General features: G+C 40.0%; 1 protein-coding gene across 8 annotated transcripts in view; it reads left to right on the forward strand.

Moving 5' to 3' along the window:
- The window catches only part of YAP1 (Yes1 associated transcriptional regulator), a 142,836-nt gene that overhangs the window by 98,091 nt on the left and 32,359 nt on the right, over positions 1-12,386 (forward strand). For 2 of the 8 annotated variants that reach the window (XM_006110819.4, XM_075919287.1), the window contains 2 exons: positions 611-804; positions 2,900-2,947. In XM_006110819.4, the coding sequence (XP_006110881.2) occupies positions 611-804; positions 2,900-2,947 (242 nt within the window). The remainder of the gene's footprint in view (positions 1-610; positions 805-2,899; positions 2,948-12,386) is intronic. The other 6 variants (XM_006110820.4, XM_075919288.1, XM_006110821.4 and 3 more) reach the window with 3 other exon arrangements.

Below are 12,386 nucleotides of genomic sequence, written 5' to 3' on the forward strand. Positions count from 1 at the left end.
AAAAGTTTCCTTGACACAGTAAGATTTTTACTATGTAGGTTTTTTAGGCGAAGTCCTAAAAAACCATCAACTGAGTCTTTAAAACTAGGAAATATTATTGGGGAATTATACAAAGTAACTGAATATAAATGAGATAATTCAGTATATGTTTTTGTCATTTGAATATTTAGGATTCTCTGATAGCAGTATTGAGTCTGTTGCATCTATGTAACAAATAAAATGTGTCTGGGCTTGTCCTAAAGATGAAAATGAACAGATAAAAAGAGTAGGGGTGAAATTAGTTAAATCTTAACTTAAAGTTTTGAGTACTACCATTTAGAATGAACAAGGTTGTGGCTTTGTACCACCTTTAAAACATAGATCCAGATTTTCAGAAACGTGTGCACATTCTTACAAATTTGAGTATACTGCTTGGATTCCCCAACAATAGTATCTGCTTGTTTCGGACTTATGTCTTACAGAAGATCAATGCATATGTATGGTTTGTAATGGCATGGTTTGCAATGGTTTACAAGTTATGCTGAAATTAGTAATTTTAACAGGTTTCTTGTCTTGCCCATATGTTTGAAGGTCATTTTTAAGTGAACATTGTATTGTTTTGACTCTATAGCTATGAATCAGCGAATCAGCCAAAGTGCTCCAGTGAAACAGCCACCCCCACTGGCTCCTCAGAGTCCTCAAGGTGGAGTGATGGGTGGGGGCAGCTCCAATCAGCAGCAACAGATGAGACTGCAGCAGCTGCAGATGGAGAAAGAGAGGCTGCGACTGAAGCATCAAGAACTGCTTCGGCAGGTGAGGCCACAGGTTAGACACAGACTTCCACTATATATTTTGTATGTTTTTGTTGTTGCACGTATGTGGTTATTCCAGCAAGCATAATGCACCAGAAGCGCCAAAGAGAGAATTGTGCTACATTCATTAGGATTTCACCTCAGTAGCAGAAGCTCTAGACTTTCTAGATGCAAGTCTTTTTCCTTAGCAAAATTCCCAAAGAGCAAACATCTTCATTAGTTGAAGTGTCATTAGGGTGGTACAAGTAAGAGAGTACCACAGCATAACGATCTTATTGGAGATTTCTCTGAGACTATTTTCACTCAAAAGAGTCAGAGAGACTGTTTTCCCACATCTGCGTTGTCCTTCATTTTAAGGAAAAACCTTTTCAATATAATTCTTTTTTGAAAGTGTATTTTTAATACACAAGGCAGTCCAAAAGATACAAAAGTGTTTTTCAAGTTACATGTAGAGGAATCATCTCATTGCTGAAATTCATCCACTTATGAATGGCATGCAAGCTGAACAATTGAATAGACTTTCCTGGTTTTGGAACCTGTGGTTCTTGTGTGTAGGTATTTCAAATCTGGTGCTTAAATGTTACGCCATTCCCTCTAGAACTTTTCTAGTAACAAAAACTGGTCGTTGAGAAAACTGAGGTTTATTAGATTGCTTAGTCTGAGAGGCAGGAACTCTGGATTTTGAATCCCAGCTTCTACTCCCTTCGTGGCATTGGGTAATCCAATTAAATCTTCCACCCGAGTTTCTCCATTTATAAAATGCAATAGCGTTTATTTACTGTTTCACGGTGTATTGCGAAGATTAATGATTTGAAAGCACTTTGAAAAGGGAAAGTGCTGTAGAAATGCTCACTATTTGAAGAGCCCAGTGTTTTCAAAGGATAATAGTAATAAGTAGGAACGCAACAGGAAAACATCATTCATTGTAATTCAGTTAAGACAGCTTTCAGCATTGGGTAAAGTGCTCTAAATATTCATTTAGTAATGGATGAAATACTTTGATGCCCTAACTAAACACGTAGCCCATCATAATCAGCTTCATTAAATGACTTTCAAGAAAGGAAATGTTAAATAAGAAAGTAATCCCAGCAGGGTAATTATTTACTTAGAAGCAACATACCTAACAGAGCATTTAACATGTTTCTTTTTTTACTTTGACTTTTTAATTAGCCTTTCATTTAACAATTTACCCAGATTCAGTTGTAGGTTATGGACTTTGTCTTCTTTTGCAACTGAGTAAACCTGAAGGGCGAGGGGGGAGAAAACCCAACAATACCATGATGTCTGTTTCCACAATCGCCATGTTAAAAGTTCCATTAATATTTTTCTTTCTGATTTTTGGTAGAAGGTTGGCTACCATCTTTTCTGAGAAATTTAGGTTATCCTCAGTTTTGTAATACTGATGGAGCAATCACTGACACACTAGTCTTTTCTTTGAGGAAAAACTTAAAGTTTTATCCTTTTTCCCTTTCCTCTTCGGTGATGGGCTTTATATCAAGAGAGGATAATATCTTCATACCCTCTTCCTTTTTTCTTGGTCACTTGTGGTATTCTGTCCTTGACCAGGGAGTCTGACTCCCATTGTCCCGTCTGACCTCAAGTCCTGTTGGTAGGAATCTTTAGCATCTCTTGATATAAGTTGGGTCATCTTTAAAATTCAGTACTACTTCTTAAAGTGCTTTATTAAGTATGCCTAAATGAGAGCATCAGGACTCCCTTGCTGCTTAAGCACCTAGTCCTCTGCTGTATCTGCTTTGCTATTAATCCTCCAGCAAATGTCTGCCCTATGCTAGCATGCTTCTTGATAGGGCTTCTAGTTTTCCTACTTCAGCTCTCCTTGAGAAATCTGATTAACTTTGGATCACATGATGATCTGTTCCTCCATGTTCCCCCTTGCCATTAAGCGTTTGTCATTTTCACATGCTCAGTAAACATTTGAGTTTTGTTTCATTGTGAAGTGATTTCCATCGACTCTTAGCTCCTTTACCCTGTCTCATCGTGGGCTGTCTTGGGGACTTGGTGCTACAAGATGGTTTTTGTAAGTCAGCCTGCACAGCCAAATCATGCAGCTTAAAGTAATTTTTATCCATCTTATTTTTTACTCTTAGGCATTGCGGAATATCAATCCCAGCACAGCAAATTCTCCAAAACGTCAGGTAGGCTCTTAACTGATGATTCAGTGTAATAAGAAACAATTAAAGTATTAAATTAGGCTAGCTGAGGAACTTGTCTTAACTGCAGCCATCCTGAATAGCAGCCAGTTCTGCCATACACCTTTTTAAGCTCTGCTCTAGTTATGATCCCTAAAATAGATGTTAAGAGTGCTTCATTACTTCATCATTATTTCAGTATTTTAAAGCAAACATGGAATTAGTTACACTTTTTGCGTTGCAAAGAACTTTCTCTTGTTTTCATTCTTCATGATATTGAAATTTCAGTTTTCATCCTATCAGAATAGATATGAAAGCCAATTTCTTATTAAATGTAATGTGCTAACTAGTGGTTTTTAAATACTGTTGAGGCATGAAGTGTGTTCTAAACAGAATATTTACATCTAAAACAAACATCTTAACATAAGTATCGTATAAACTAATCCATTGAATAAAAGATCACCCAGGATATTTACAAGAGTTTATTTTTTTTAAATGTGTATGTGTAAATATTACAGAATCATTGAGAATAGATTAAACTGTCAAGATTGTTGCTGGAATCAAATATGCAACCTGAAAATTAGAATTCAGTCATTTAAATTCTGTACTTAAATGGGGCACTTACTGTACACCAAAAACAAAACAAAAATATACGAAAATATAAACAGTTGAATATTTACGATTTACGAAAATATAAACAGTTGAATGTGAAGTCCTCTCAAGCCATTGGAAATTGGAAAGCAATGTAATATATTGTTGAAAAACTGCTTTTCCCTAGCTGTGCTCTTAGGACTAAATTGTCCAAAAATGGTGTTAATTTTAATATACCCATTCTTTGGACGACATTCATTGGTAGCATACATTACACACAAACAAGCTTAGTGCTGTAATTTTTACTTTAAGAAAAATACAATAAAAGCCTATCTAGCCTGTATTTTGCTGAAAAAGTGTGTCAAAATCCACCTTAAAAGTAAATTTATAAGCCTTATAGTTGCAAAAAGAATCTTCAGAGTATGAACTTCATGAAAATATATGCTGTGTTGTCTCCTTGATCCCATGAACAGGTATCCCTCCAAAAATAGCTTTCCCATGGCAACTCTGAAATACAGTATAACAATAGTTAAAATACCAACACTGATAATTTTAAGAGAGAGACTTCACTGTTGCATGCAAAGGTAAAGAATCCAACAACTGGTTGTTGAGGTTTGTTGGATGAGGAATAATTCAAGTCCTTTCCAGTTACCACAAAATTAAGTTACCTTTCATCACAAATAGATGGTGAAGAGGAATTGCTTTCTGTCCCTCTAAAATCCCAAACTTCCTTCCACACGTTCCCAGGTATAGAAGTTGCAACTTATTCCAACACAGCTGTCAGAATTTCTGCCTTCTCTTACTGTACCACCACAACTATTGCAGATAATTGATAGCACAAATATATTCAGCAAATTGAAATATTTGGCGACTTTATAAATACAAAAAAAAGAAGTTATTTTCATATTCAACTCATTAAATGTGTTAATTTTTTAAACCACTTATTTCTAATTAACCATGACATAATGCTACAGAAACCAGGGGGAGCAGAGTACAGTTATGATGAAACCTTGCGTATAATTACTAGGGTAGATGAAAGCAACTACTGAGTTCAGCATCTTTGCCTTTAATGACATTTATAAGATAGCTGAGGACCTTTTTGCCGATCAGCAAGAATGAGACTATTCTCAACAGTTGTCCGCTTTCAATCCTATTTTATGGTGTGGGATTGGTTAATGAGGCATGTGGCAAAATCAGGATTTCAAGTCTATCAAAATCTGAGTAAATTCAGTCTTATGTTGGGACTCAGCTTTGCTCACATCAGGGCATGGGACCTATTGTATTTTCCTGTTGGTTTAACTGGAAGTTGTCATGTGGAGGGCTTGTGCTCCAACCCTGTGGACATCAACTTTTGCCACCTCGTATTCAGTGGCAGAGTACTGTGCATCAGTGCAGAATTAATCATCACACACCGAACTGGTGGATACAGTTACATGCTGACACATACATCATGTCTGGCACCCTGTGTCCGACTCCACTCATGTGGCTTCCAGTTCTGAGCAATATTACTCCTCATATCAGATGAGAGGTTGGCACTGGGAAGTTATAGGGTAAAGTATGCACTAACCCAAATCTGATGCTGCACAATGATCTTTTTAAACAACTATCTGCACACTTGTCATGATGTCACCTGTTAATGGTCTCATCTGCTATGCCAGGATGTTACCCATTCCTCTGGCCAAAGTGTTTCGATGTATCTGTTATAATCCTCAACCACTCTCTTGTCGCTCATTCCCACCGTCTACTCACTTGGTTTTGACCTTCCCCATGTTCCATACCAGACCAAGCAAGGTCTCTGTGCAGCCAGCCGGTATTGCTGGGGCCTACGTGATAGCTCTTTGTGCAGTCATGGAGGAGCATGGACAATGATGCATGCTGTTGATGAATGCCTGCTGACTTATTTCAGCAATGATCTACAAGAACTGCATCATTGCACTAAAGATGGCATCGCTTAGCTAGATGACTAAGCACAGCTAAATATTGGTTTAAAGGACCTGGGTTTGGGAGTGCTCTGAGGTGGATAGAACACAGCCAGTAGGCCACTCTGGTGGCCTGGAAGAGATTGGTTTGGTTTTTGTTTTGTTTTGTTCTTATAGCACCTAAAAGTACATTTTGTTTATGCTTTTCTCACGTCACGTTAGTAAGATGATGGTCTGCCACAGATGCAGGAGAAATATTAGAGACCCACTAATTGAGATTGTGCTCTAAAAGTCGATGGTGACTTCTTATCAGGTCATTTCTCTGTTTTGCTTATTAAAACCCATCAGTTTGAGACTGGATTAGCTGCTTCCTTCCATGTTGGGAGATTCTTATTTGGGGACAAACATGATATCTTCTCTAGCTGAGTGTCAGCTTTTTTCAGAAAGCTTCAAGAGATGTTGAGAGAGCATCATTCTGTGACCAGGTTGGATTAATTGCATTTATTAGTGGGGTCATTGGTCTGTTATTGGTGGATCTATCACCTGTCATCTCTTGGGAGGTCCAGGAGCCATCATCTGCCAAGTAGTCCTTTGTGCAAAACCATGTTTTGATGCTGCTCACTCATCACCAACTATTTCCATTTTGGGAATGGATATGGAGAACTCTGTGGTAAGGTGGCTTTGACATTTTACCTGAACCCTTAGATAGCCTTGACATCTTTCAGGTTGTTGTGAGATCTGAATATGGTACTGAGATTGTGCTGGTTTTATTAGTTAATTTCTTCTGACAGTGGGCAAAGTTCAGAGTCTATAACAATAGTTTTGTATGACCTCTAGGGAAATAAAACCTAGATGAAGCTACTATAAATTGGGTCCATAACTGATTGGATAATCATTCCACAGGGATCAATTTTGGGACCAGTTCCTCTTCAATATTTTCATCAATGATTTAGAGTTGTAAATATCTGTTTTAAAAGTTAAAAGATTAAACAGTATGTTTAACCAGTTAACCGCAGACATCTAGGATCCTGGGCTCCTGGGCTTCTCCTGACAGGCCTCTGTGGCCGGGGTCCTTCTGGCCAACCCACTGCAGGCAAGTGGCTCCTGCAGCCATAACACAGGTGGGGGAGCTGGTCAGGCCAAGCTGCTGGTTAACTAGTTACCAGGTAAGCATGCCGGTAAGGCTAATACTAACTGATTAACTGGTTAGCCTTTTACATCCCTACAACTATTTAGAAAATGGCAGAGAGAGTACACTTATAAAGTTTGTGGATGATACTGAGCTGGGAGGGGCTGCAAGTACTTTGGAGGATAAGATTATAATTCAAAATTATATTGACAAACTGGAGAAATGACTTGAGGTAAATAGGATAATACTCAGCAAGAAAAAATGCAGAGTACTCCACTTAGGAAGGAAAAATCAGTTTCACACATACAAAAAAGGAAGTTGACTGTTGAGGATGGAGTATGCAGAAAGGAATCTAAGGGTCATAGTGGACCACAAGCTAAATATGAGTCAACAGTGTGACTCTATTAAAAAAATTAAACCTTCTGAGATGCATTAACAGGAATATTGTAAGCAAGAATTTCTGCTCTACTCAGTTAGGCCTCCACTGGAATACTGTGTTCAATTCTGGGCAATTCAATTCAAGAAAAGATGTGGAGAAATTGGAGAAGGTCCAGAGAATAGCTACAAACATGATTAAAGGTCTAGAAAACATGGCCTGTGAGGAAAGACTTAAAAGCATTGTGTTTGTTTAGTTTGGAAAAGAGAAGACAAGAGGGACACGACAGCTTTCAAGTACCTAAAAGGTGTTGCAAGGAATAGGGAGAAAAAATATTTTCCTTAACCTCTTTGATAGGACAAGAAGCATGGGCTTGAATTGCAAAATGGGAGGTTTAAGTTGGACATTAAAAAAACCTCCTGTCAGGATGGTTAAACATTGGAATACATTGCTAGGGAGGTTGTGAAATCTCCATCATTGCAGATATTTGAGAGCAGGTTAAACATCTGTCAGGATAATCAAGTGGTGCTTGGTCCTACCTTGAGGGCAGGGGACTGGCTGGACTTAATGACTTCTCAAGGTCCCTTGAAGTTCTAGTATTCTATGATTCTTTTAACTGTCAGCTGCCTTGGAATTAAACATGAAGCGTTTGAGTCTGCAAATACTTCCAGTGGCTGTTTTTTCTGTCTGATCTGAGAAGAGAGCGTATTGATCAGTTGCTAATCTTTGTAAAAAGTATTGCAAGGGGTTTGGAACAAAACTTAAGTTTGTTATAACCCTAGTGTGTGTCCTGACAAAAAAATGCAGAGCATCTGAAAACAGAAATTTCAGCTCTCTTGTTGGAGTTAAGATAAAGAAAATCACTCTCAGCTATTGCTGCTACTTGGAAATCCAGAAACATACCAACCATTTATATAAGGACTCGTACTACGCTCCTTACCATCATAAGAGTGCCCAACAAACATCTAAAGTGGCAATTCATAACGAAGAGTAGACATTTCCTCTCAATAGAGCTATTGACCACATCATTTCTGAGTGGCTCTCCCCATCACCAATCCAGTCAGTATCATCAATATCTTACTGGAACTCAGCTTCAGCCAGATCTCATCCAAACCCCAAATGTGGCCAGACTCTGGGCAAGTAGAGAATGTATACTGCCAATCGCCAATAAAAAAGTTAGGTGGAATGTCATAATTGATAGTATTGCAGTCCTAACCAGTGTGCTGGCACTATCCTAATGTGTGTGGTTTATATGTGTATACCTAAAACCAGTAGATGTGTTTTATAAACAAACATTATAAATGCTTATAGAAACACTGATGTTGATGGGCGGTAGTATCTTCTAGAACTTTTATTGTATTTCAAAAGATAAGATAAGCAAATAAAACTGTACAAATATCACTGTCTAAACCAGTGGTCACAAACCAGTAAATCAGGATCTACTGGTAGATCTTGGAGCCTCTGACACATGATCCTGACCGGTTTGACCAGGAAACTATCAAGTGCTGGAACTCCAGTTGCCCCTCCACCCACTGTAATGCTGCTTCTGCCCACTGCCCTGGAGCTGCTTCCCTGGGAGCTTCCTGCTTGTTGTGCAGGCTGTGGGAGGGAAAAGTGGGGGGAGGTGCTGATGTCAGGGTACAGGAGTGGTGGAGGAGACACACACTATCTCCACACAGAGAGAAGAGGATATGTGGTGCTTGGCAATGCAAATCTGTCTCTCACTCTGTGTCTCTCTGTCATTATCACAAACACACACTGTCCTTCACTCTCCTCACCCAACCCAACATACATGTGGAGGATTGTTGTTACTTCTTTTACTGCTTGCAAACTGGTTTATTTGGGGGTTTTGACTGGTTTATGCATTTCATAATTTTCATTTCTTTCTTATGCTTAAATTTAATTCTTTGAGGAGTGCGTTCTAAAATGCCTAACCTGTCGTGGCTGGAGTAATTATCCCTATGGTAATTGCTGCTCCTGGAAGTGGCTGGCATGTCCCTGCAGCCCCTGCGAGACACACCACTCTGCAGCTCTCCCATTGATCCAATAATGGGGAACCATGGCCAGTAGAAGCTGTAGACTCGGTACCTGTAGTTGAGGGGCAGCACATGACACCACGGAGCCATTGCTGCACATGCCAGCTGCTTTCAGGAGTGGTGCAAAGCTAGCGCAGGAGAAAGCCTGCCTTAACTCCACTGCTCCACCACACCAAAGCTGTCTCAGTTAAATGGTGCCCAGCCAGAGCCTACTTCCTGATCCCCCATCCCAGCCTTGAAGCTCCTACTACATCCAGCCTCCTGGCACAGATGTGGGTCCCCCTGGACCAAAACTCCTTCCCAGAGCTTGCATTCTGAAACCCCTCCTGCACCCCAGTCCCCACCCTGGGCTAAGACCAGAGCCCCTCCCATACTCCAAAGTCCATATCCCAAGACCAGAGCCTGCACACCAAACCCCTTCCCCAGCCTGGTGAAAGTGAGTGAGGATGGGAGAGGAAGGGGGATGGAGTGAGCAGGGTGAGGCCTTGGAGAAGGAGTGGAGCAGGGGCAGGGCCTCAAAGAAGGGACGGGGAGGAAGTGGGGCAAGGGTATTTGGGTTTGAGGTAGATTTTATGTTGCACTTAAATTGAAAAAAGTTATCTTTTGCTTAAAATGGATGGAGACCACACTCTAAATTGACTTTGCTGCCCAAACATATTTAGCAACTAGCAGATTTTCTTTTTTACTTTGAGCTTTTTCAGAAATACTAAAAAATGTACACTTTAAAACATGATTCTTTATTTTTAAAAAACATCAAATGAACTAGGGAGGAACATAAATCAGTTTTTCCTGGTTTTAGAAAATAATGGGGGATAAAAACATGAAAAGTAGTACCAACACCTTTGTACATGTTCTGGAGGCAGTTGTGCTCTGGAGTTGGCAAGATTAGATTGGTACCCTAATTACTGGATACTAAGGTGATTTTGTTTCAGCAGAATGTTCTACAACTAGGACAATTGATGAGAGCTGGTCATGTAGACATGTACTTGGTATCTGGGGCCATTATAATGATACAGATGTTTCCTGCTACGTGGCAGAAAATGGACTAAACTTCACAGTTCAATAGGGATGCTAGTTTTTGCCAACCCAGAGTTCATGGTCCTACAATCTGAGGAATTGTCCAAGACTGAGGTTTCAATAGAGAAGCTTTTGGAACAAATTGAAAAACTTACCAGTAATGAGTCACCGGGACCAGATAGCATTCACCCAAGAGTTCTCAAATGGGAAATTGCGGAATTATTAACTGGTTTGTAACCTATTATTTAAATCAGCTTCTGTATCTAATGACTAGAAGATAGCTAATGTGACTCCAATATTTTAAAAGGGTTGTAAAGGTGATCCTGGCAATTACAGACAGGTTAGTCTAACGTCAATACCAGGCAAATTAGTTGAAACTGTAGTAAAAATTAAAATTGTCAGACACGTGAATGAACATAATTTGTTGAGGGAAAATCAACATGGTTTCTGTAGAGGGAATTCATGCCTTACTAATCTACTAGAGTTCTTTGAGGGGGGTCAACAAACATACGGACAAGGGGGATCCAGTGGATATAGTGTACTTAGATTTCCATAAAGCCTTTGACAAAGTCCCTCACTAAAGGTTCTTAAGTAAAGTAAGTTGTCATGGGATAAGAGGGAAGGTCCTTTCAAGGATTGATAACTGGCTAAAAGACAGAAAAAAAAGGTTAGGAATAAACGGTAAATTTTCTGAGTGGAGAGAGGTAACTAGTGGGGTCCCTCGAGTCTGTCCTGGGACCAATCCTAGTCAACCTATTTATAAATGATATAGAGAAATGGGTAAACAGTGAGGTGGTAAAATTTGCAGATGATACCAAACTGCTCAAGATAGTTAAGACCAAAGGAGACTGTGAAGAGCTTCAGAAAGATCTCACCAAACTAGGTGATTGGGCAACTAAATGGCGAATGAAATTTAATGTTGATAAATGTAAAGTAATGTGCATTGGAAAAAATAATCCCAATTATACATAAAATATAATAGGGATTAATTTGGCTACAACTACTCAAAAGAGAGAGCTCTGGAGTCTTGGAGTCATTGTGGATAGTTCTCTGAAAACATCCAATCAGTGTATGGCTGCAGTCAAAAAAAGCAAATAGAATATTAGGAATAATTAAAAAAAGGATAGAGAAGAAGACAGAAAATATCTTATTGCCTCTATATAAAACCATTCTATAACCACATCTTGAATACTGCATACAGATGTGGTCACCTCCTCTCCAAAACAATATATTGGCATTGGAAAAGGTTCAGAAAAGGGCAACAAAAATGTTTCAGGGTTTGGAATGGGTCCCATATGAAGAAAGATTAAAAAGACTTGGACTTTTCATCTTAGAAAAGTGGGACTGGGGGGAGGGGGTTATAATAGAGGTCTATAAAATCATGACTGGTGTGGAAAGTGAATAAGGAAAAGTTATTTACTTATTCCCACAATATAAGAACTAGGGGGTCACCAAATGAAATTAATAGTCAACAGGTTTAAAACAAGCAAAAGGAAGTTTTTCTTCACTCAGTGCACAGTCAGTCAGCCTGTGGAACTCCTTGCTGGAGGATGTGGTCAAGACTAGGACTTTAATAGGGTTAAAAAAAGAGCTAGATATGTTCATGGAGGTTAGGTCCATCAATGGCTATTAGCTAGGATGGGTAGGAATAGTATCCCTAGCCTCTGTTCCTCTAAAGGTGGGTGACAGGGGAGGGATCATGTGATGATTATCTGTTGTGATCCCTCCCTTTGGGGCATCTGGTATTAGCCACTGTCAGCAGACAGGATACTAGGCTAGATGGACTGTTGGTCTGACCCAGTATGGCCGTACTTATGTACACATCTTCATTTGAGGTAGATCTCGACCATGGGTGGGCAAAAAGTTTTTGAAGTGGTCGCAGGCCACCTCGAAAGGGTCAGGGCCTTGGGCGGAAGGAGCGGGGCTTTTAAATAGCAGGAGTTGGAGGGGCTCGTGCCTCCCCTGCAGCTCCCAGGCATCACATTAGCCGTATATGGCAGCTGCAAGCCCTTTAAATTCCTGCTGTTTAAAGGGCTTGCTGCTCCTGGCCTTGCTGCTAGTGGGTTGGCTGGGAGCCGGGCACACACGAGCCCTTTCAGCTGCTTCTATTTAAAGGGCTTGCACTTTCCCTGGGGCTGTTGCTTGACAGCCATGGGAAAGGTGCGAATCCTTTAAATAGAAGAGGTTGAAAGGGCTTATGAGTTCCTGGCTCCCGAACAACAGGCTAGCATGGGGCTGCTAGCTTTCAATTGCTTCTAGTTAGAGGGCTCACGTCTTCCCTGTACCTGCCAGACAATGTGTTGCCTGGCAGCCAGGGAGAAGGTGCATCCCTTTAAATAGAAGCAGTTAAAAGGGCTCACGCGTGGCTTCCAGGGAA

The sequence above is a fragment of the Pelodiscus sinensis genome, chromosome 1, assembly GCF_049634645.1.
Source record: "Pelodiscus sinensis isolate JC-2024 chromosome 1, ASM4963464v1, whole genome shotgun sequence".
Lineage (NCBI taxonomy): Eukaryota > Metazoa > Chordata > Testudines > Trionychidae > Pelodiscus > Pelodiscus sinensis.